Source organism: Brachyhypopomus gauderio, chromosome 14, assembly GCF_052324685.1.
Source record: "Brachyhypopomus gauderio isolate BG-103 chromosome 14, BGAUD_0.2, whole genome shotgun sequence".
In the NCBI taxonomy this organism is placed as follows: Eukaryota; Metazoa; Chordata; class Actinopteri; order Gymnotiformes; family Hypopomidae; genus Brachyhypopomus; species Brachyhypopomus gauderio.
The window spans coordinates 11690105-11715155 of record NC_135224.1 but is presented as its reverse complement, the minus strand read 5'-3'; the positions used below and the strand labels follow the sequence as shown (position 1 = coordinate 11715155).

The window sequence follows — 25051 nt, the reverse complement described above, 5'->3', positions numbered from 1 at the left end:
AAGAAGGATAGGGAGAGGGCGTGGTAACAAGGAGCAGGTGAATGTAATTAATTTTCTGGGGATTGGGCATGCCTGTCATGGGTGGTAGAACCTCTGGATGGTGATGTGGTTTTGGAAGGTTGGGGGTTTTGTGCAGAGTATGTGACAGATCATTATTTTCCTAATGATACTTTTGTGGTGTAATAATGAGAAAATGTATGTTAATCAGTGGGTCAATTTTTGACTGCCGGAGCTATTCCAGTGAAGATGCAGAGGAGTCAACAAAGAACTACTTAAAACTCCAAAAAAAAATGGAGACTAAGATAGCTATTGAAAAACACTTGCAACATTGGTATTGTTAAAGTTGTTTGTTAATCCATAACATCATTCGTTACTGAAAACACCCTATTTTCTATCTCCAGGCTGAGTTTTACAACATAAGCATAGTCAAAATATGGAACTATATCCAAAACAGGTAGACAAACAGATAGGCAAATAAATCCAAAAGAGTAAGTACAAATACACAAAACTGGTGAACCAGAATGATAAGAGAAAACCACTTGGTATATATTAACTGAGGTTGAGGCAATACTTCACAAAGAAGTTGAGTCTGGAGAGTCAATAATAAAATATAATCATATATGTTGGTGTACAAATACTGGGATTTTGCATGTCTCAAAAGAGACATTCACCTTTGCTGTAACCTGTAAACAAAAGCAAAACAAACCTGAAGTTTGAAACACACACAGTAATTATACTGCCTAGACACATTTATACTTTACTGCACACAAAATGTTCACACAATCACCTCTGCTCACAGCAGTTCCTCCAGTAGGAGGAGTAGAACGCAGTAAGGAGATCAATCAACTCTCTCTTTTCATCCAGTAAATGCACTTTGGAAAGAGCTTTTGTTGGAGCCTTTGCCCTTTGTACAGATGGCTAGTCAAGCTAATATTTGATAGCCCTATAGCTATGCTATAGCCATGTTAGCATATAGCATGTGGTATCTACTGGCAATAATGTACATGCTTCCATGTATAAAAATTAAGCATCCAATAAAATATATTGAATTTTGTGTACTTAGTAGAACCGTCCTGGTTCTTTGTTTACTGGTACTCTCCTGGTTTAACTACCAAGTGCTACAAGTTTACTGGCATCTTGTGATGTCATTTCAATGAAAATGCATCTGATGTTGCTCCACCAATCAGGACCAACATGATATGTTTTCATGAGAGTTAGGTGATTCTTCAGCTCATCAGACTTCTTTTTCAAGCTGTCAGGAAAGATCTCAAAAACATGATCTACTCATCTACTTTTACACTCTCTTTTTTCTGTTTTGTTGGTAAGCTACATTTGTATGAAGTAGTGTATAAACTAACTTATTTTGTATAAAATTTTTATAAGTGAAATACAATAAAGTAATAATGTAATGTATATCTTTGTTTTTAAAATAGGTGGGATCAATTCTTCATTTATAACTCAACCCAATGCTTTTCAGACAGTCCAGCTGGGAGAAGATGTTACTATAGAATGTTACTTACCTAAGACAGACTTCAACACTATGGTGTGGTACAAGCAGGAGATTGGCAAGATGCCTGTACCCATAGCAAGGTGTTATAATTACCTCAGGGAAATTACATTTTTGGATGGATTTAAAAACAAACGCTTCAGTATTTTAGCAGACCACGGGATTTTTCATTTGACAATTTCTGCAACAAAAAATGAGGATACAGCTATGTATTTCTGTGGAGTGATAATTTTAAATGAGTTGCGATTTGGGACTGGAACATTTTTGATGATAAAAGGTAAATTTATTGCATTATTTGCTTCTATCTTAAGGTATCACAAAAATGTAAGTACTATTAATTAAAAGTAATTCAAAATCTTAAATAAAATGACATGGAGTAGTCAACCTTAACATGTTTTCCATATTTAAGGAGTACGTTTCCACATGCAAACAGTTCTACAGAAGCCTACTGTAGAGTTAGTTTACCCAGGAGATAATGTCACTCTGGAGTGTATTTTCGAGATTGGATTTTCAGAATGTGCAGAACCACATCGTGTCTACTGGTTCAGACATGGCTCAGGAGATTCTCATCCAGGAATTATTTACACTAATGGAAACAGCAGTGATCAGTGTAAGAAGAGCTCTGATTCAGGATCTCCTACACAGAGCTGTGTGTATGAACTCCCCAAGAAGAACCTCAGCTCCTCTGATGCTGGAGCTTACTACTGTGCCATTTCCACATGTGGTGTAATATTATTTGGGAATGGAACTAAACTAAATATTACAGGTAAAGTCTTTGTAGTTAATCATACTTATTGTCTTGTGTCTTTTTATTACATACCAAAATATTCACTTGTAAATTGCAACAAAATGCAAAAATGACCACAAACTTGTTAGAATTAATGACTAACCAGAAATCATATAATCTATCGTGACCATTCTTAGTAGATACATACATCATCAATGGTTTGTAGAGTTATATATTATTGGCCTTATATTCAAGGAACAAAGTTGAATTGTTCTAATTCAAATTTATATATATATAATGATTATATATATATAATGATTAATTAACTCTATTCACTTAACATGGTGTTTACATCATGTATATTCTGTGTGTAGTAAATTAGCATGTCTAAACAATCCAGAATATTATATCCGGGTTAGTTTTTCTGCTCTTGTTCAGATGTTATTTAACAACTCGGTTTAACTAACAGAGTTGTTAAATGTAAGCAAATTTTGAGTTTAATTTTTTTAACAGTACGCATTACTAATGTGTATGTAAAATATATATTTGCAGACAATAACTCTACTTTCAGTCTGATCATTCTTATACTGGTCACCACCAACATAATTTCAGTGTTGTTGATCATCATAGCCGTTGCTTGTCGATGTAAAGAGCAAAACCATTCACCTGGTGAGTGCTTTAATATAGTATTGATATTTTCTTAGCTTTTTATTTTAATCACATGTAATATTTTATTGAGTATTTTAATAATATATTGTTTTAAAGGCTCTCCAAACTGTAAGACGTCTTTGGACACTCATGTAAGTGAAACTATGTTACACTACTAAACTTTATAGAAAGACCAAGTGACTGAGAATCTTTGCATTCCCATTTGCAAAAATGTTCTGGGGTGACCTACATCTAAAGTTAATTTTCAGGTTTAATTGTGCTTGTTGATATCTTGGAGTTTGGTTACATGACCTCATTTTAATATGCACAGCAAACTGCATGCAGTGAAACCTACTAAATATAGTCTCATTCTGCAGGTTGCATGTGACGAAGCTTTGAACTATGCAGCACTGAGTTTAACCAAACCATTGTCCTCCAGAGGCAGCAGAAGACAACAAATGTTTAAAGACACCATGGTGTACTCTCAGATCAAATATGAAAACTCAGCTGGTGATACAATAAAGTTGAAATAAACCTCATTACCTTTGTGTTAATGTAAATTTTACTGACAATTATAGTACATTCTAATATGGCGTTTTGTATTACACAAATCATTACTGTTCTTTTTTAAAATAATTATTGCTTTTTTTATCATTATTTTAATTAGATAAAATAACAGTTTGCTGAAGTCTTTGACATCTCTGAGCATCTTATTTACATTTACGTGTGTGTTTTTATTATAGCTATATCCAGTAATGTTTTGACTCGTCAGATTATATTTCTGTCATAGATACATAAGATAAATTGCATCATTTCTATATAGATTTTATTTTTGTTAGTAAGAGGACTTAACAGCATAAAGTCACAAATATATGAAGTACCAATCAAAGGTTTGTAGACACCTGACTGATGAAAACACTGATGAAACAAATATAAATATAAATAGTGACATATATACATTTCCAAAACAAACAAATTAGAACAACATTCCAAAGGGATAAATAGGCTAAGCATGCATGTAGAAAAAGACAGACAGAATATATAGATCCTGGAGGAAATTGCTGTGTTACCTTAGCAGAACATGTGATTGTAGATAGACTTATAGGAAAGTGTTGTTTAGAATAAAAAGTGTCAATACAGTTCAGGATGAGTGAACTGTATTCCTCTCTATGGGTGCACAGGATTGTTACTGGGCGTAGGGTGGTGTATGATATAAGGCACAGAGTCAAGCTGATGGTGACCAAAGAGTTTACTGGTCCAGAGAGTGATGCTGTCACGGTCACAGCTCCGGACCCTTCCCTGTGGGCGTGTCGCTATGTCGTCTGCGTGCTGTTATGTCCATATTAGTAGTTCCGTGGGTGTGGGTTGTTTGTGAGCGTGTTCGTAGTCTCACCTGTGCCTTGTCTCGAGATCATGAGGGTCTGTGTTAATCACCTATTTAATGTGCGTTCGCGCAGTGTCTTGTGCTCGTCTTTGTCTAAAGTTCATGCCAGCAAGTTTGTGCTGGGCTTTACGTGTTTGTCATAAATAAACGTTGTATGTTGCACCTTGCAACGCTCGTCGTGCATCCTTCCTGCGAGCGTTACAGATGCCATAACACAGATAAACAGAACATTGATAAAGAGTCATAACCTATCAACAGGCTGGATGTTACTGCCCATAATGTTCCATATATACACATACCTGTCTACGGTGGGACACGGGCGGCATGAAATCAATAAAAGAAACCCTACCTAACACCCCTAAACCTAACAAACATACAAAAGTGACATCCGCCCCCTTTCCTAACAACTATACAACAGAAAATACTACAAATTAAGAGAAAGAAGCTAACCTACCCCACCGTAGCCTCCCACACAAACATATACCACACAGTGAACATATCACACACTCTGGGTTTTTAGGAGACCTGACAACCACCAACATGCACCACATGAAACGTATACCATACATTCATAGATAGACTAGTTTCCTATATGCACAATACGCATAACTCATCCCCTCCCAGTTTACACAGATTAACTCTGCCAAACATCGTTCAGGTGTGTTTCTCTCTCGTCCGTCCTTGTATCCATTATTAATGCAAGAACGTCTGCCTCCTAAAGCGTCCCATTGGTGAGCTGGTGAAGCCATTCTAAAACCAGATTGGTGGAACACACCGATGTCAATTGTCCACATCCAGGTGGCGATTTGCAGCAGCAACGAGTCCACCTATGGATGTCGGATGTATGGATGTCACATCACTTTGTACAAGTACACAGGCAGTGTTGCGAATAACGTGTTAAAAATAACGGGGTCATTTTGTCAGTAACGGGATAATATAATTAATTACTTTTCCTGTCGTTACAACACCGTTGACGTTACTGGTCATTAAAAGCGGTGCGTTACTATATATTGATATACTAACAGTAATCCAAGCGGACCCCTGCCCAGGCTAGTGAGGAGTAACAGATCTCGATAGGTCACAGTTCTTGGTGTAACACCTGTTTAACTTAACAAGTCAGTAAGCGATTGGCTAAGGCAGCGTTATAGTAGCCAATCAGAGCCAGTGTTTTTACACGTGTGCCGAAGCACACCAGTGACATACGACACAAACGGAGAAGAGGCAGAAATGGTGAGTCAGGAGCAAGCCGAAGAAAAATTTGCTTTTTCAAGGTGGCGATATAAACATTATTTAAGAAAATACTTGAAGTTCCTGAATGTCTACCAGACTGGGTGTCAGTCCTGCCTCCCTCCTGTCCATACCTGTCAAGTTTTGTATTTAAAAATACGGGACATTTCCCGTATATGACGTATATAATCGCCTAATTTGCATAATCAGTTATTTGCATATAGCTGCAATCGAGGCTGTAGGAGAAACGAAAACATCTTTGGAGTGGCAAAAAGTGAAGAACAAACACCCCAAATATGTTTTGAACTACAAATGAATAAAAAAATTAAAATTTTCTAGTGGTATTTCTAGCTACAAATGGGGACATCTCCTGGGCATATTTCTGTGCCTTTAGCCCGTGTTTGTGCTTGGCAGATTGTTCGTGCTGATGGACATTGTTCCTTCCCCCATGAGAGACACTAAAATCACAGCTACATATCTTACAGCATGAGTAGCTATGCCCCTTCATGCTCCTCTTTAGGAAAGTAAATTCCCTGTCCCTTTCGTCAAGATACTTACACGTACGCTTAGCTTTTTTGGCAGGACTGCCTTCTCTTGTTAAATCCATCTTTGATTTGTTGTTCCAGGTTTGCTCCCACTGTCGACACTAAACCCGCGAGTTTTTAATTAATTAATTTTTTTAAAGCATTCACGTGCCGCTCCAAACAGAATTCTGTCACTAGCCTCGCGAGAACTGCTACCTGCAGTAGTCTGGGGGGCAGTTCTCGCGAGGCTAGCGACAGAATTCTGTTTGGAGCGGCACATGAATGCTTTAAAAAAATAAAAATTGAAAACTGAAAATACCGGAAAATAAAAATACGGGACAACGCCGGGACAGAGCGGTAAAATACGGGACTGTCCCGGCCAAAACGGGACACTTGACAGGTATGCTCCTGTCAGTCATGTCTTCTGTTTGTGTACTCTTATTTTGAAATTCATTGAGTCTGGTTTCAGTGTGTTTCTGTTCACTCCTTGTTTGTAACCCTGCCCCCCATTAGTGTTCCCAGGTGTTTGTACTTGGATTTCCCCTGTATTTAATCCCTGGTTTCTGTGTAGTCTGTGCTGGTCATTATATTGGTAACATGTCTGTGGTTCATAGTTCTGTCCAGTGATTCCTGTATGTAAGTCTGTTCTCATTGGTTTTGATTAGCTGTATTAAATATGAATGACTCTCTCCTGGATTTGACCCTTGCCTGTTTATATGACCCTGATTTTGGATTGCCCTTCAAAACACCTTGCTCTGCTCAGCACATGCGTCCTCCTCATCACTTCCAGCTGCCACAAACGTTACAGAATGACCAGCCCTACCAGGACACAGCGAGAGAGCGAGGATCTGGTAAGCCAATTCACTGTGATCAGGCTCTGACTGGCTTTGTGCCGTTGGAATCTTCTGTGACACAGTGCTGGCAAACCAGTGAGAGGAAATCCCCTGGCGCTGTGGGTACACGGGCGGCTCGTCGAGCTAATAGAAAGGCATGGTCGCATTCAGGTATGGTTGACTGTGTGTACAAGAGCCCAGGTAAGCGCCAGGAGTCTGCCCGTCTTTGCCAACAGTACAGGGAAGAGCGACCTGTAGTGCAAGATGTGGTCAGGTGGAGTGAATGTGCAGATGATCTGTATACCAACACTCGGCGTGCTTTTAAAGGTCGGTATGAGCTCCCGGTGCCTCGTGTGGGGCAGAGCAAACGCAGTAAGAGCCTCCGAGGGGATCTTGTATCTGTATGTTCCTCCAGGGTTTCCAAGGCACCAGTGGTGGTGGAGGATGCCACTGCCACCCCGTCAGCTCCAGTTTCCGGTGAAGGAGGGACCACGCCCATGTCTCCTGTGCTCCATGCTGCACCCATGGACGTCACCACTGACCTCCCTCCACTCATCCCACCAGCCTCACCCCTGGAGACCCCAAAAGGATTTTTTGGGGGAGAGTAGTGGACACACTCCCCAGGAGGGGCCTGAGCGCGACCCAGAGGCCCAGGAGAGGCCTGCACCCATTCCCGCACCCCGGAGGGGCTCACTGCCTCCAGTCCCAGAGGCCCAGGAAAGGCCTGCACCAGTCCCCGCCCCCCGGAGGGGCTCACTGCCTCCAGTCCCCGCGGCCCAGGAGAGGCCTGAGCGCAACCCAGAGGCGCTCTGTGCCAATGTTCCCTTTGGTCCCCTGTCCCATTCCTGGTTTTGTGTTGGTCCCGGTTCCTGTAGTTGTGTCTGTCCAAGTCAGTGTTGCTGTTCCTGTGTCCGTGTCCAGTGGTGTCATCTTTGTTCCTGTGTCCTGTGTCCTGTGTCCAGTCCCCAGAGGTCCCGTTTGCCTGCCCCCCTCAACCTGTTTCCGCTCCTGTTTGTGTCCCCTAGCCCTTGGTCCCCTGAGCCTTCTTTTCACGTTCCCCTCAATGCCTTCTCCCCAGCTCCCAGCTTGTCCTTCGTTTCCTGGTTTGATTCCTCCTATCTGTGCCTGATATTGTTTTTTTTTTTGAGTTTGGTTGCACGCCTCGGAGCGGCGCGCCTTGGAGGGGGGTTCCGTCAGTCGTGCCTCCCTCCTGTCAGTCATGTCTTCTGTTTGTGTACTCTTATTTTGAAATTCGTTGAGTCTGGTTTCAGTGTGTTTCTGTTCACTCCTTGTTTGTAACCCTGCCCCCCATTAGTGTTCCCAGGTGTTTGTACTTGGATTTCCCCTCTATTTAATCCCTGGTTTCTGTGTAGTCTGTGCTGGTCATTATATTGGTAACATGTCTGTGGTTCATAGTTCTGTCTAGTGATTTATTTAATTAAGAATAGAGGTTTAATTGTTAAGTTTACTTCTGTTGTGAACAAACCAGTTGTCTCAGGATGAGAGAATTTAACACTATACAGCAGTACTGAGCTTCTTAAGACAGAAAGAAGAGTTGTTCATGTGTTCAGAGCAACCCACACCTGACAATATTGCACGAATAAAAATTATATTTGTTATTTATAAGTACAAAGCAGTACATTTTTATAATATAAAATAATTTGCAATTTACCTTTAATACTTATCTTCACTTTAGTCCCAATTCCAAACGGTATCTCTCCACATATGCAGGCACAGCACAGTCGTAAGTTCCAGTATCAGAGGCTGAGGTTCCTCTTGTGAGTTAGTGTATATCAGGGCTAATCAACTATATTTTTCTGCGGGCCAAAATAGCAGATAACTGTGATCTGTGGTCTGGGACACACACACACACACACACACGACGTAACACTCGTGACGGAGTGTTTTTTCATTAGCCCTGAAATAAATGCTCCGGTTTAAAATTAATTCTCCCGTCAAAATTAAAAGATATTTTAAACAATTTATTCTGGGTCCAGATGGGATGGCATTTGGGTCCGTATCCAGGCCAAGGTCCGTTGGTTGTGGACCATGGAAATAGAAATTTGCAGAGTTAATCAGGAATGAGATTGTGTCCGGACAGGACAACGTTCCGGTCCGGATCCGGACCGCGGTCCACCTGTTAGTGACCTCTGGTGTATATCTTTGTGTAGGACATCTAGCCTCAGAGCTCTTCTTACAATTATTGCTGTGTAAGTGTACTAGTGGTGTTTGCTCTGCAGATATGTGGTAACTTGACCTTTATTTGTTCCAGCAAACTAAATACAGGTGTCACGTATGGCCGCGGCCCCTCCCCTAGCTGTCACTCCGGATTCCCTTATGTCTGTATTCCGTGCCTGTTTATCCTGCCCCGCTCGTTTGTCTCCGTGATTCCTCGTTTGTTACCACACCCCCGTGTCATTGCCCGCACCTGTTCCCTGTTTAAAGTCCTGCATATATAGTCCCTGAGTGTCCCTTGTCCCTCGTCGGTTGTTTTGGATGTTTGGTTGTTTCTTTCCCTCGTGCTTTTGTGATTCGTGTGCACTGTTCCTGGTGTTATACTCTCTGTTGGTTTATTCTCTGTTCAGTGTTATTTCAGCCTGGTTTTGTTTCGTGTCTGTCCTTATCATGCCCCTGTACCTGTCTAATCTGGATGGCTCTCCCGTTGTGACCCCTGCCCGTGACTTCGACTACGATTATGGAATGCCCTGTAATAAATCTCGCTCTTCTCAGCGTTTGTGTCCGCCTCCCTGTTCTGCCCAGCGCAGATCGTTACAACAGGAAAGGAAACTACCCTGAAAGTGTGAAATGTGTTCATATCTAAAGGTGCATCCTTTAAGCAATAGCTGTTTTTTGCAATAAGAAAAAACACTGAATACAAGTACATGTGTATTTTTGCAGCTATTAATAGCTTTTAAATTTCACTCAGATCCAATTAAAATATCTTTAGTTTGAGAGGCTTTTGCTAATATCTATTGTAGTCTGATTTTAAGCAAATTATGCAGATTACTCTATGTAGTTTTTTAGAGCATATTTAGAGCATATTCACTATGCGTAGTGATAAAATCCTGTACATACCATTATTCTATGTCAAGTTGTTGTTTTTATGTTATACGTCTTGGAAGTCATCTATCATTCACTTTATACTTGCAGCACAGGGATGTTTTCTGTTGTCATCTTAAATGAAAACTAAACCAAAGCCTTCACGATATGGGAAAAAGTTCAAAACTCAAAGAAAACATTTAGGAATGTGTCACGATACGGGGGCCCCCTGCCAGCCGCCTCCATCCACAGTGGCAGTAGTTCATGTACTGTTGTTGCGTTGTATTTGTCTCTCAGGTGGGTCAGGCTGACTAAATTCCCAGCACCTGAGGGCCGTGTTTGTCTATTTATATGTCTTGTCTTTGTACCCACTGGCCACTGGTTATTCTATCCTTAATTTAGATTGTGTCACGGGTTTTCAGTTAGTGCACGTTCTCCATTAAATCCGCCTTTTCCCCTGAGGCTGGCATGATTGCTTCCTTTTTGTTTTGCACTCCTCCCCCATCATATAATGCTTTCCAATAATAATGTGCTCCTAAAACAGTCATGACAAATTCATAAATGACAGAGAAACATTTTTCATATTAAATGTATTCAATAATGTAACAATAATGCAATGTAATACATAATTATAATATTGCATGTAATTATGAAAGTATGATCTATTTTATTTAATGAAATACATTTATTAAATAGATTGGTAACACTTTACATTGTGTTTACTTACTAACGTGAAGTAATGCATTAGTTAACATGAACAACACATGAAGTAACACATTAACAATAACTAACGTTAAGTAAACATGTAACAGTTGCAGCTCCTGTTTTGGCTCTTTGTTGCTTGCACCTTTTTTGGTGCAACCTTAAAGGAATATCTTACATTGTACTGATTTACCTACATAAGTAATGGGTAACTTGGAAATATCCAGAATCTATCAGCATAGGAACTGAAATGTGTCCATACTGTTTTAGCTCTTTAGTCCCTTTTACTCCAAACTAAAACACTAAAGGCCTAAAAAGGTGCAAGCAACAAAGAACCAAAACAAGAGCCGCAACTGTTACATGTTTACTTAACATTAGTTAATTATTGTTAATGTGTTACTTCATGTGTTGTTCATGTTAACTAATGCATTACTTCACGTTAGTAAGTAAACAAGTGTTACCAATAGATTTTTTCATTTATGTAATTTATATTGCAATTTCATTACACATTATTCTTTAAGTGAAATTATTTTAAATTTAACATTATATATTTAACATTAGCATATTAATTGACACATCATTCAAATTAATAATGTCACAGAAAATTGTATTTATTTACTCAGGTAACAAGAATGTGTTACAGTGTACAGTGTATAATCCTAGACAACACCAAGCTCAGAACTCAGCATGTGCTATTGGATCAGTCACTGATGGGTGTGAAGTGCAGTTAGCTAATGAAGTGGAGGAAAAGATTGTAGGCTACATATCATATTTGAAGGAGTAGGTGTCCATGAACTATTTTATTTCAGATCATATGAATTCAATTATATTTGGTGTCCTACAATGGGAATGTAAGGTTAAAATAAGGTCCCACGTTTCCTATGACAAGATAGAATATTGAATTAAAAACAATATTCTGCATCTTAATACATAATTTAAAAACTTAAATCCATTTGAAGTCAAATAACAATTTTTAAGGAAGACATTTCTGGGGTTTGCCATGTATGAAATGTCTTTAGTTAACAGAGTGACCAGTGTAGAACTGAAAAGTCTATTTAACGTTCATGATCTATGTGATTTGTGCATCACCAGGCTCACCTGTAGTGGATATACTCGAGCAGCTCATGAGGAGAGACACCACTAGCTGGCGAGAGCACTGGTTGGCAAGTAATAAAGTTTTGAAATTTCTGATTTGAAATTTGTTTTTGTCCAATTTTGTCCAAATTGCTTGGAAGTTATTCCCACCATTTGACTACTTTCAGAGAAGAACAGTTTTTTCATATTTCCAAAAAACTTGGATTTTGGACATGTTTTCTGTTAAGAAGTAAGTACTTTCAGTAAGGAGTGGCATATTCAGTAAGTACTTTGGCAATCATGTAATGTAATTATATTAAACATGGAGTACATCAAAAAAAAGCTGGTAACTTTTAGGTGTACTCAGTTATTGAAAATTCATTAGCTTACTTTACTGTAGCAGCTGATATTTGTTAATGACCAAAAACGAGCTAGAAATGTTATTACTAAATGCATGTTGCTCATGTTGTCCTTAATCATTGTCAAACTTGTGTTCTCCAAATACCTTTCAATATAGATATTAGAGGAAGTTCTTTCAGAAGGCACATCACAAATGAATGTGGCCATCAGTTAATGGTCAATGATGTCCAAGGTAACAGAGCAGGAAAAAAATGAAAGTAAGCAGAACAACAGTTGATCTTACAATGGAGAGAATGACCATCAGCTTCATTTGATTATAGCCATCATCTGTGAAAACAAAAACACAAATTTCCATAATGGATATTTTAGAATAATTTAAATACATTTATTAAATAATAAGAAAATGATTAACAATATGCATTGCATTGTGCTTCTATGCATGTAGTTTGCTTTAAATTACATACTGAATTGGTTTAATCAAAGTTGTAATACATTTGAGATTAATTACTTAAGGAATAGGTTTACCTTTGAAGTCTAATTTAGTTCCTTTCCCAAAGAACATCTCTCCACATGTTGCTACCGCACAGTAGTAAGCTCCATCATCAGAGCGGCTAAGATTCTTAGAGAGCTTATACACACAGCTCTGTGTAGGAGATCCAGCCTCAGAGCTCTTCTTACATTGATGACTGCTGTCTCCATGAGCATAAATGACTCCTGGATGAGAATCTCCTGAGCCTTGTCTGAACCAGTAGACACTGTGCTTTCCTGCACAGCTCCTAGAGAGGACTGTACACTGCAGAGTCACAGGGCCTCCTGGATGAACTGGGTTTAACACAAACTGCTGCTGAAGTGTGGAGTTACTTGATGTCCTGTCTTGAGAGAGAGGGAGAGAATAACTATATGCATAATTTCATAGCACAGTGTATATTCTCTTGTAAATATACAAAACACTACTCGCAATATCTTAAAGGGTTACAACTGTTCAAATATGTTTACATTCAAAATAACAACAACATAGTACTGATGTGTTTTTTACAGGATAGCAAATATACAAGCTTAAAACAGTAAACCTCTGATTGACAGTTCCTTTAATTTGCTGTTCAAATAGACTACCATTACTTTCTCATGCACATATACTAAAAATGGTCTTACCTCTTACTAAAAGAAGAGTGCCTTGCCCAAAGTTTATATCATAAAGAAATGTTACAGCACAGTAGTATATGGCTGAGTCTGAAAGATCTGTCTTTGATATACCAAGATTAAAACTGTTGTTTCCTACTATTAGACTAAAGCGGCCACTTGTGCCAAAGTCATTATGGAATTTTCCAGGCTGGTCCTGATATGATGTAGCAATTACAAGAGGTCTCTCTCCAAAACTATGTTTGATCCATACTATAGTGGTTCGGCTTTGTTTTGAACAATTGCAAGTTAGCATAACACTGCCTCCAACTTCAACTGTGTTCACTGGTTCCTGCACAATCACATCTTCACCATGTGTATGACCTGCAAATGCAAATAGTAACATTTATTTGAAAATAATAAAATGGTAACACTTTACATTAAGTGTTTACTTACTAATTGAAGTAATGCATTAGTTAACTGTTTTGGCTCTTTGTTGCTTGCACCTTTTTTGGTGCAACCTTAAAGGAATATATTACATTGTACTGATTTACCTACATAAGTAATGCGTAACTTGGAAATATCCAGAATCTATCAGCATAGGAACTGAAATGTGTCCATACTGTTTTAGCTCTTTAGTCCCTTTTACTCCAAACTAAAACACTAAAGCTCTAAAAAGGTCCAAGCAACAAAGAACCAAAACAGGAGCCGCAACTGTTACATGTTTACTTAACATTAGTTAATTATTGTTAGTGTTACTTCATGTGTTGTTCATGTTAACTAATGCATTACTTCACGTTAGTAAGTAAACATGTAATGTAAAGTGTTACCAACAACTATTTAATTTGCTGTCACACCATGTACATTTGTAAATATTCTGTAACAACCAAGGTTTGTAAAATCTTGTACAAAAAGACATTTAGTCTACTTACACATAGAAAGGCACAATGTGAGGAAAAAGTATGCAATCATGTTTTTTTCAAGTTTGACTTGTAGGCTCAGTAAAGTCCATCCAGAAGAGCAGGGTGGAAGGGCAGAAAACAGAAACGCTAATACCACAAGCGTCTCTTACTATGTGTACTTACAAGGAAAACCCACAGCCGTGAGTGAGGCAATGAACATCAGATGTCTTCATTCACATGGAAAAAAAGAAAAAAAAAACCACACTGCTAGTGTCATCTTAGATTAGCTGACAGATTCAAATAGGTTAAAATAGGTCAAAGCACCATTTGCTGCACCCCGTAACACGAACCCCTTATCCAACAGAGGGCAGGGCGCAATCTCCCGAATTCTGATTGCTCCCCACCTGTCTCTTATTTATCACACTTCCTTCTTATATTTAGGTCTTACCCACCCCTCCACTCCTTGAAAAGTATTGCCGACCATGGTGTATTCTGTGTTCTGACCGATGTTCTGTTTACTGACCCTCGCCACCCTTAATGACTTTGTTTCTTGCATGATCCCAAGAACTCTGAAGGTGCTCACCCTGATGAACTACCTACTGACCTGCTACGCAATGCCCTAGCTTAGTTTTCCTGTTCTGGCATCCACAGGCAATGCGGGAAGCAGTGGTGTGCACACATAGACATCAGGTGGTGTTAAAGCACCACCAACTCTGCCCTTTATCAACGAAAATGCCCTTTTGAAACTTCGGGGTTTTTTTGTTTTTTTTTTACTATTGTTATTATCATTTTACTGAGGTCGGTTTGAAATGATCTTTTGGAAACCTGCGTGATTAAAAACAATGCCCTGAAATGCGCCACCACCTCGCACACACCCGACCTCTCTCTTCCTTTAACACCAGATGCGCTGCAGCAGCAGTTCAGTTCAGCGAGTGGAAGGAAGCATCTTCAGCACAGCACGCACACTCACAGATAGGCTTCTTCTCCCGTGCCCCACCAGCCAGGTCACATACACATCAAGTCAAATCGTACCGTTTGCCCTCTAAGCCCAACGTGAAATCATTTTGTTGTACAGTAAAATGTCTCATACAGCACCAAACTACTAAGCATTTTAGCCGACTGGTCATCTGATAAACTAGTTGCTTTAGCCCAAATCAATGATGGATAATGTGAGGACGTCCACATACAAATAATTAAGGTAGAGACTGCAAATCTATGTGTTAAGCTGAACGTCTTCTGTTGTATAGGTTTTGTTAGGCAACATAAATTAACACATTCATTTGTGAAAGAAGAAACGGGAAGTTCCCCATTACCCGTGAAAAATGCCCATCTGCATTCATGTAATGACAACACTCAGTAGCCTATAACTCCTTCTCCTACTTTACAGTCTTTTTACTGTCTTTATTGTAGGCCTATATTGATTGACTAATTGCAAAATATATGCAACAAGGCCTGCAGACAGTGGAGGGTAAACAGAAGTTAACTGAAGGACATGACTGTATATAGTTAATATTGGATATGAATTTTGTCAGTCGGCTGCGTGACTTTTTTCCATTGAAAACTCACGTTTAGAGAATGTTACAAAAAAAAGTCAAATTTCATTCAACATGTGCTTGGAATTTTTTTTTATAATGAAGTGTTCCACGTGCGCTAAAAAGTGCCCTTCACACCCCCCCCCCCCCCCCCCCCCCCAGCACTTGCCCCCTAAAATGTCTGTGCACGCCACAGGCGGGAAGCACGCATGCTTCAGCCCTGTTTGTAGTCAAAGCATTCTGTATAATAAAATGTTCTTTTCTGCACTAGCATCTGCTTCTGTATCTTGTTCCTATACCTTGCATCTGCTCATGTACCTTGAACATACTTAAAAATGCTTAAAAACAATGTCACAGGGTTTGTAGTCACAGACTATTATTTTACTAAGACTATGGGTATCACTATGCAACACTACAACTAGCATCCTTTTTAGATTATGTCCTAACATGCTCCTGCTGAAATTTAGCAAAAAGAGACAGTTTAACTTGCTTCAAGCAATCTTCTTCCCCAGAACAGTACCCTTTTGGCCCGAACTGCCTCATACCTGTCCAATAATGCTGAGAGGTCTGCAGTAATGTAGGACAACCAGTGCTCCTCCCAGCTGGTAGTGTCTCGCCTCATAAGCTGGTACAGTGTGTCCACTAGATGGGAGCTTGCTCAGTATTGTCAGACAAGCTCATCCAAAACAGGGCTCTCTTAGCCAGCCCCTCTACCAAGACTCAATGTGTAGCATGTGGAATTAAAGGCACGAGTCCAAGTAGCCGCATAGTCTTTTATATGAAAACACAAGCAAATATAAACATAATGAACATGAACATACATCCATTTAAAAGTTACTACATTCAGAAGTAAATGAAACAAAGCTAACATGGAGCAGAATGCCTGCTGTCTACCATATCATGGTTTCCTCTGTGTTGAGACAGTCACTGTTTTAATCCATAAATTGTACAGTTGTAAAATAATTTAACTCTATTTACTTACATGGAATACATATATAAGTAGTTAATGGATTTCTAAAACTTAATCAGTGATATAATGTGGCCTAAATTAAAGCAATGTCTTTTGGTAAAAGGTTGATCTCTGCGGGTGATGAGATTCATCAGCAGCTATTCGTCTGTCCTATAGGGCATGTCTTTGCATGGTAGACCTTCCAGAAAGTTAACACAAATTAACTGCTTTCATATGTCTTTGGTTTGTACACCAGTATATGGCAGTAATGCCAGCAATAAGCAATAGGAACAAAGCTCTCATGATAGAAAGCAAAACCAGGTTGCGCATATGGTCAGAGCAACCCACACCTGAAACAATATTGAAGGAATGTATTATGTTATTAAATGTTTATATTAATAAATACAAAGTATATATATTTTTTTAAGTTTGATAGAACGTACCTGTAGTGTTCCTTTTCAGTGTGGTTCCAGTTCCAAAGAGCATCTCCCCACACATGGCCACAGCACAATAGTAAGTTCCAGCATCAGAGAGGCTGAGGTTCCTCTTAGGGAGCTCATACATGCAGCTCTGTGTAGCGGAGCCAGCATCAGATCTCTTCTTACACTGATCACTGTTTCCATGGGTGTAAATGACTCCTGGATGAGATTCACCTGAGCCGTGTCTGAACCAGTAGACTCTGTGTTCTCCTTCACAGGCCTCAGCGAGGACTGTACACTGCATAGTCACAGAGTCTCCCAGGTGAACTGGCATCAAAACAGGCTTCTGGAGAACAGATAGGCTATGGTACTGTGAAGCTAAAGGAGTGGCATGGTTAATTAGGGATTCTTAAGTAATATTACACTGAAAATGTTTTTAGCACAGAGGCATTTCTAAGGCAGACATTTAGCCTGTAGTAAAATCAGTTACCTTTTACAAGCAACTCTGTTCCTTCCCCAAACTCCACTATGTTGGAATGAGCACTTCCACAGTAATATGTTGCAGAATCAGAGAGCTCTAACTCTCTTATCTCCAGATGAGTCATATTCTTCTCATTCACCATGGTAAAACGAGCATTATTCTTGAATTCATGATAAAATGTGGCCTTTGCTTCATATTTGTATATAGTGGAGATGAGTTCAGGCTTTTGCCCGAGTTTGTGTTTGTACCATGAGTAGTGCATAGCCATACTACTCTGGTAAATGCAAGCAACTGTGACATTGTCACCTTCCTTGGCAATCACTACAGCATCATCCCGATGATGATCTTTTTGTGATTTTACAAATGCTAGAAAAAACACAAAGCAATCAAATGATTCACAATGTAAACAATGTCATCTGAGTATTCCACAATGCTTACATTCACAAAATATGACTTACTGATTGTGGAAAGGAATAAAATTAATCCAACAGACAGCATTTTTTTCAGCTTCTTCTTCACATACTTTTGTGTAACTGACCACACAAGAACAAAAGGAACACAGTGAAAAACATATGCTGAGTAAACAGAATATCTGAAAAGAGCTGACTGAAGGGTGAAGGAAAGGTGCAACCAGATCTGTCACTATAATATGATTTGCGTCACTAGTCACTTTGTAGAGCATATGGGGAAGCGTACAAAGGACTATAAACCCTGCAATAATACAGAGCATTGTAATAAAGAAGTATGCGTTTACGATATGCATTCTTCATGTGTATAAAAGGAACTTTGGTTTTTTATTTACACCAAATAAACCTGGATCATTTAGGTGTGTGAGTGCTAGTTGTGGGGTTTTTTGTCCCCCGGATATGGGGCGAGTCTGACCTTCTTCAGTTCCAACTAACTATCGCACATGTGAAAAAAGTACATTGAAGTAGTGCAGGGACTTGGCCATGTGACTGTGAATGTGTGAAAAAGGTTGGTGCTTGACCTCAAAACCTTATTAAGTAATCCTGTTTTGTTATCAGATTGCCAAACATTATTTTCGCTGTTCTTAATGTTACAGGAACATTATGGCCAAGTTTAGTTTGCTGTGTTATACATAATAATTATTTGCTTTAAAGCAGATAATTACACCACGTGGATGTGTGTATGTATGCATAAGAGAAGTAGTAAGTCACAAGTTGCACTTTAATTTTAGCTTTTTATTGCGCTGTAAAATTTTTGAGTCACTGTTATCTTATGTTATGTTATTCTTATCTTGAAAATGATCTACTGTTCACTGAATAACAGTAGTACAGGAAGCATGTATGTTCACACCTTGATGGGAAGTTAACCACAAACAGTCATAGTTGCATTTATTGGTTGGTTTATTGCTTTATCTAATGTGTATCTGATTTGAGATTTTAGATATGATGTAAATTACAGTATATCTGTTTGTATTAAATTATTTCTGCTGTCACCTAGACAGGCTGCATTCTTAGCTGAGCCCAAACACCACTGAGTAAGAAAAATGACACATGCAACTTTACACTTTACACATGCACACACACCCACCCCCCACACAAACTAGGACAGAATTTCGAAGGTTGAAATAAATTTTAAAAATTGACTTTTATTTCTCCAAGATAGAGACATGATATTTGTTGAATATGTGTTCACAGAAGTGCACGAATAAACCTCTACAACACAAACACAATTTGAGTCTAATGAAACAAAGGCAAAGGTGTTTGAATGTAGGGTGCAGGTGCTCGATTACATTTACTGTGTGGGTCATTCCTCCCCATCCCCATGTTACCAAGTCCACACAGTTTAACGCAACTCTTGAACACTCACATCCTCCTTCCCATTCATAAACATTACATATATGTATCACAGTCCCCCAAACAGCAACGTGTGTTTAATCATTGCATGTTTTAGCCCTGATTGGTGGATTTTGTGGCTGTTGCTGTCATTATTGTAGAGTTCACATCCCATGTTCCAAGAACCAGTTTCAGTAACAGAATCGAGATCGGAATGCCAAGGCCACCCACCTTCAGCCTATACCCGATCCACATCACATTAGAGTCCTATCACTGCCCTCCAACATGTGGTTTAACACATTCAGGGTACTCCTGGCTTGGCACCATGGGTAAAAATAACACTATACTTAGTCCTACCAAGGTTTCACAAAAGTTTTTCTACTCATTAGGGATCTGGACCCATGCATTTGTAAAACTGATTTCTGACAACATATGTTGACCCAGTCACCAGGCACTTAACAAAGAAGACCTCCCCAGGCGTGGCTCCAGAGTGAGGTCCCAGTAACCCTGATCCAGGTGAGGGAAATTGGGGTATATTTTTTTCTGGACCATCACATAAGTTTAAGCCCTCAGGTGCTGGGAATTATAGTAGGCCCCACCCACCTGAGGGATGAACACAACAAAAGAAACAACAGGACCACATACACTACTGCCACTATGGATGGATGCTATGGACAGTTTAAAACAAAGTCTTGGTTCAATATCGTGCAGCTAGGAGCAAACACACACGAGTCACACAACGTGCAGACTTAGACAACGACGAGCACAGGACACTGCGCGAGCGCACATTAAATAGACAAACCACATTAGCCCCACGTGATTACGAGACGATTCACAGGTGATACACATTATCACACGACATAGCCATCACCACGGAGTTCCACAGACGCAGACAAAGCACATGGACCACATATACACACGCCCAAAGGGGAGGGGCCAGGGTCCTCAACGTGACAGACGCCCCTTCCAAGGGCACTACCCGTCCCGGGGTGCCAACAGGACCGAGTGCCCCGAACCCACGACGATGGGCGGATCCGACGCGCTCAGTCCTGCGTCTGGGAGGTGACTGCCCTTGGCGAAGCGTCCGTCACAAATCGCCTAGCACACCCTCCCTGGGAAGACGGGGGAAAAGACGTTAGATACACTAAACAGAACATTCACAAACACACACAGGCACGCTTACACAAAGTGGCAGAAGAGGGAAGAGGGGGTTTGGTACACATACGGGCAGACTCACAATTACAGGCACACATACGACATAGGCGCCAAGCTACGCGCCAGGAGCAGGGCGATCAGGGGAGAGAGATCGGGAGCTGCAGGTACTGCAGTGAACGGTCCTCCTCCAGCCTTTGCTGCAAATCCTCCGCCCAGTGCAGCGCGGCTGGCGGACGCGCCGGGTGCAGCGCGACTGGCGGACGCGCCGGGTGCAGCGCGACTGGCGGACGCGCCGGGTGCAGCGCGACTTGTGTACTCTCCCCCCAGCTGGCTGTATGGCACTTCCACCTCGCTCCACGACCGTCCTCTGGAGTTGACAGTGGGCGCTTCCACTTCCATGTCAGTCGCCTCACTGTCCTGGCTAACATAGCCATCACCACGGAGTTCCACAGACGCAGACAAAGCACGTGGACCACGTATACACACGCCCAAAGGGGAGGGGCCGGGGTCCTCAACGTGACATCAACAAATCCCACATGTGCTGTTTAGAATAGTTGGCTCGGTTCTAAAGGACCCCCAGCCTGTTTGCTTGGAAGCATCCCCCGATATTTGTAACAATTTTCTACCATTTTTTACTGAGGAAATTGTCAATGCAAGAGCTTTTATCACAGCTCCTGTTTTTGACCCCTCTGTCTCTGCTCCTAGCCTGGCTGTGTTTGATAGGTTTAAGCCTGTAACCTTGACATACTTGTAGTGGGCCTTCTAGAGGATGTAGTGGGCCTTATAAAGCTTTCTGGTTCTCTAGCGATGCAGTGCCTCCCATTTTTTTAAATAGGTTTTCCCAACCAGCAGCAGGTTCTGGCCATCATAAACAGCAGTCGGTTGTCAGGAGTTGTCCCCGAGAGCTTTAAACATGCATAAAAATTTAGTAGTGCAACCCTACTAAAAAAACCTGGTCTTGATCACACTGTGCTAGTTCATTATAGAGCTATCTCCAAACGACCTTTATTGCAAAACTTTTGGAGAAAATTGACTTTGCACAGCTGAAAATCTTTTCTGGGCAAGTACAACATTCATGAGCCTATTCAGTCAGGTTTTAAATCATTCCACAGCACCAAAACTGCACTGCTCAAGGTCTAAATGATCTGTTAATGGCTGGGGATCGACTGTTCAGTGCTGGTTTTTTACTGGATCTATCATCTGCATTTGACAAAGTTGATCATGCTGTATTTATTGAATGGCTAGAACACTGTGCAGGTATAAAGGGTGCTGCTTTGAACTGGTTTTTGTCTTATCTTAGTAATAGAAATTTCTCTGTTAATATAGCCAACCAGTCCTCCTACACTTCATCTTTGAGCCTTTGAGCTATGGGGTTCCTCAGGGGTCAATTTTTTATACCCTTTATACCACTGGGACAGATTATCCGTCAGGCTTATCAGGCTTTTCATTGCTATGCAGATGATTTACAGCTGTACCTTCCCCTGGATTTTGGCAACCAGTGCTCAATGTTGAGATTGACGCAGTGTATCCTAGACAAAAAATTTTTTTATCATTCTAAAATTTAAGCCAGTTCACTATAGTCCGTTCACCACTCCCCCTGTGCCCACTAGCCCTCCGGATCCCCTGGAAATCGACGGTCGACCGGCATACATCGTCCGAGAGCTTCTGGAGTCTCGGCGCCGAAGGAACGGACTCCAGTACCTAGTGGACTGGGAAGGATATGGTCCCGAGGAGCGGGCCTGGATTCCGGCGAGGGATGTCCTCTGCCCTACCATGATAGCGGATTTCCACGCTACGCACCCCAACTTTCCCGCTCCCTGGCGCCGCGGTAGACCCCCGGCTCGTCATAGAGCGTCAGGAGCTGCTCCTTTGAGGGGGGGTACTGTAAGGAATGCCACCTGATCTCCACCTAACCAGCCTCACCTGACGCTCATCACCACACCCCCTGTATCTTTACTTAAACGCCCACATTCCACTTCCTAGTTGCGAAGTATTGCCGACTCATGCCGCGTACCAAGCCTTTCTATTACTTGTCTGCTTTCCTGTGTTCCGACCCTCGCTTACGTCCCTGACCTTGTCTCCTGCCTAGTCCCTCTGTACCTCCTGACTTCTGCTCCCCTGGTATGACCCTGGACTGTCCTGACCACGCCAAGAAACGCAGTTGCTACTAGTCATCAGTGATGTCAGTAACGCGTTACTTAGTTACTTCCCGAAACGTTCGTAGCGCTAAGTACTTCTTAACCTCGTACGTTTCATACGTTTCATTTCGTACGAGGGGGGGCGCCAGGGTTGCGTTATCAATAAAGTTTCCCTCCTCGGGATTTTTGGATTAAGCAGTTTCTGCCTCGGTTACCGAACCTGCTTCAATACATTGTTACTGTTAAAAATGCACTTCCAATAAAGTGAGTATTGGAAAATTTTATTTTGCTGCTGAATGTAACTACTAAAGTAACTTGTAATCTAACGTAGTTACTTTTAAAATCAAGTAATCAGTAACGTAACTAAGTTACTTTTAAAAGGAGTAATCAGTAATCAGTAATCGGATTACTTTCTCAAGGTAACTTAGCCATCACTGCTAGTCATAGTGCTCGTGATACACCTGCCTGTTTCTGTACCAGTGTCCCATTTCAATAAAAGCGGTGTTCTTCCGCATTTGGATCCCTCTCTGCCTGTTCAATACGTTACATTCAGTTTGGAGAAATTCCATCAGTACACCTATGGATGCAGAGTAACTGTACAGAGTGACCACAATCCTTTAGAAAACATAGTGAGGAAATATGTGTGTAATTATGTGTGTCATTATAGGGCTTGAAAAGCCCTATATTGTTTATTTTCCCTTGCCCTGTGCCTGTTTATGTGACTGAAATATTTTATTTTTGTCACGGTGAGGAGGCCGGGTCGCCACCAGAGGGCGCGTGCATCCACACACACACCCACACTGCGCACTCCCCTTAGCACTAAGCCACTCCCTAGATCACAATCACCGTACTACTGACACCTGTGCCTTATTATGTGTTCTGCCTTTGTAAGCCCACAGGTCGCGTTGTCCAGTGCTGCACATTCATCTGAGAGAGCTACGCATCACTGGACTCGCTATCAGTTCATTGTGTGTTAAAGAAGCCTATTTCTACTAGAGCCCTTTATTGGTTGTTTTGAGATGGACAATAAAGAACACAACGTGCAACCTCCGCCTCCGGCTGCGTCTATCCCCGCGTTACAATTTTGTAGTATAAAAAACAGTGGGGAACCGTCAGGGCCCTCTACGCCCTCTCAGAGGGCCTAAAATATTCTTAAAACATAAATATATATAATATAATTTATCCTATTTTTTTTTATCTACTTACAGTTTGACAATCGACATCAAACAATTACAGAAATATAAGCAAATAAATTATTCACCCTTGTCTATTCAATCTGTGTTGGAAGGCGAGGGGTTAAGTGGAAGCCTGTGAGTCTGTCTCTCCCCCTATCAGGACTGTGATGCCCACTGTTCGTTTACAGAGTGCCAGTAAAATTGACCAATCATATCTTCCCTCTTAGTGGGCGGGCTTAACTGTATGATAATTTCCGCCCACTGTGGCGACGCTAGCTGTCGTTAGCACCACCGCTAGCTAGTTTCGATTCAGTCCTTTGATGTCCTCGTGGGCGTTGTTTACATATTCCACTTCAAGGAACAAGGAGCTGTGAACCCTATTTTGTTTGGAAATTGATTTTGCTTAAGAAGTAATCTAGTACAGATATTATTGTTTATTGTGTTTTTAAAGCTGCACTGTCGTCTCAAGGTATAATGGTCACGGTTCGCTGCTGATAAAAAGATTAATCAAAATGAGGCCGTGCCCTTTGGCTTTAGGGATTTTACCATGGCAACGGCACAACAAATTCAAAAGAAATTGTTTACATATAAACGCGCCACTCACACGTTTTTGCAAATTTACAAATTGCTTGTGCCTTTTTATGAGTTTTGATGTCTACCAACTGTTTTTCACAGGTATAGTGAGACTTCATTTCACATTTTCTTTTTTTTATAGAATGACCAATGGTAAGTATTATCTTTTTTGAAGTATACGTGTCCTGAGGACTGTTGTAATGTGACTGGATATAATGTAATAAGCAATATAATTTGTGAACAGTATATGGACTACTCATGTGTCATGTATGGCTTTGTATGTAGATTTCGTGGTCTCTTTGGGTCAGGATCTTGTGAATGTTTGTACTAGTCCAAACAGCTTGGTTTATGTGATGGAATTGCATGAAATATGTTGGAGGCTGTGATCTTGCTGAAGAGAGTTCATGTCTCTCGTGTGCTGTGCCCTTGTGCTTTGGAGAGGTCTCGTCTGTCTTGTGAGACATGCCTGCTTAGAGACATGCCCACAATTTTCAACACAGGTGGCTTTAAAACTGTTTATGGTTATGTTGTACAGTTAGTAAATATGTGTGTATTTATGTGTTTCATTTAGTTTACCTTGCACTGTGTCTGTTTATGTGACTGTTTATGTGACTGAAATATTTTATTTTGTAGATTATAAAAACAATAATCAAAATGAGGCCGTGCCCTTAGGCTATAGGGATTTTACCATGGCAACGGCACAACAAATTCAAAAGAAATTGTTTCTACAAATAAACGCGCCACTCATGCGTTTTTGAAAATTTACAAATTGCTTGTGCCTTTT

General features: G+C 40.7%; 3 protein-coding genes across 5 annotated transcripts; 1 reads left to right on the top strand and 2 right to left on the bottom strand.

Moving 5' to 3' along the window:
• Positions 1–1230: 1230 nt before the first annotated feature.
• On the top strand, positions 1231–3440 carry nitr8 (novel immune-type receptor 8). Its single transcript, XM_076972711.1, has 6 exons — positions 1231–1321; positions 1434–1784; positions 1917–2273; positions 2787–2903; positions 3000–3034; positions 3260–3440. Exons 1-6 carry the CDS (start codon positions 1276–1278, stop codon positions 3413–3415), a joined length of 1062 nt encoding a protein of 353 aa, XP_076828826.1. The 5' UTR covers positions 1231–1275; the 3' UTR covers positions 3416–3440.
• An 8719-nt stretch (positions 3441–12159) lies between these two features.
• LOC143475392 (uncharacterized) lies at positions 12160–16318 on the bottom strand. 3 transcript variants are annotated; one of them, XM_076973249.1, is made up of 5 exons: positions 16124–16318; positions 14230–14273; positions 13178–13528; positions 12551–12898; positions 12160–12352 (listed from the first exon to the last, which is right to left on the bottom strand). In XM_076973249.1, the coding sequence occupies exons 1-5, from the start codon at positions 16198–16200 to the stop codon at positions 12243–12245; spliced, it is 930 nt and encodes a 309-aa protein (XP_076829364.1). In that variant the 5' UTR covers positions 16201–16318; the 3' UTR covers positions 12160–12242. The 3 variants fall into 3 exon arrangements, with proteins under 3 accessions (XP_076829364.1, XP_076829366.1, XP_076829365.1); XM_076973251.1 differs by lacking the exon at positions 16124–16318 and adding an exon at positions 14911–15576; XM_076973250.1 differs by lacking the exon at positions 16124–16318 and having other exon boundaries at positions 14077–14810.
• A 419-nt stretch (positions 16319–16737) lies between these two features.
• On the bottom strand, positions 16738–18006 carry LOC143475393 (uncharacterized). Its single transcript, XM_076973252.1, has 4 exons — positions 17886–18006; positions 17437–17793; positions 16971–17324; positions 16738–16877 (listed from the first exon to the last, which is right to left on the bottom strand). Exons 1-4 carry the CDS (start codon positions 17923–17925, stop codon positions 16738–16740), a joined length of 891 nt encoding a protein of 296 aa, XP_076829367.1. The 5' UTR covers positions 17926–18006.
• Between the last annotated feature and the right edge of the window lie 7045 nt (positions 18007–25051).

What these genes read in the sequence shown, in the direction of transcription:
- LOC143475392 (XM_076973249.1), bottom strand. Translation starts at nt 16,200, where the DNA reads ATGAGGCGAGACACTACCAGCTGGGAGGAGCACTGGTTGTCCTACATT. An exon ending in CACTCTTCTTTTAGTAAGAG is followed by an intron (nt 12,899 to 13,177) that starts GTAAGACCATTT and finishes CTCTCTCTCAAG; the next exon opens with ACAGGACATCAAGTAACTCC. An exon ending in AACTAAATTAGACTTCAAAG is followed by an intron (nt 12,353 to 12,550) that starts GTAAACCTATTC and finishes TTGTTTTCACAG; the next exon opens with ATGATGGCTATAATCAAATG.
- LOC143475393 (XM_076973252.1), bottom strand. Translation starts at nt 17,925, where the DNA reads ATGCTGTCTGTTGGATTAATTTTATTCCTTTCCACAATCA. An exon ending in TTTATTCCTTTCCACAATCA is followed by an intron (nt 17,794 to 17,885) that starts GTAAGTCATATT and finishes TGTTTTTTCTAG; the next exon opens with CATTTGTAAAATCACAAAAA. An exon ending in AACAGAGTTGCTTGTAAAAG is followed by an intron (nt 17,325 to 17,436) that starts GTAACTGATTTT and finishes CCACTCCTTTAG; the next exon opens with CTTCACAGTACCATAGCCTA.
- nitr8 (XM_076972711.1), top strand. Translation starts at nt 1,276, where the DNA reads ATGATCTACTCATCTACTTTTACACTCTCTTTTTTCTGTTTTGTTG. An exon ending in AACATTTTTGATGATAAAAG is followed by an intron (nt 1,785 to 1,916) that starts GTAAATTTATTG and finishes TCCATATTTAAG; the next exon opens with GAGTACGTTTCCACATGCAA. An exon ending in AACTAAACTAAATATTACAG is followed by an intron (nt 2,274 to 2,786) that starts GTAAAGTCTTTG and finishes ATATATTTGCAG; the next exon opens with ACAATAACTCTACTTTCAGT.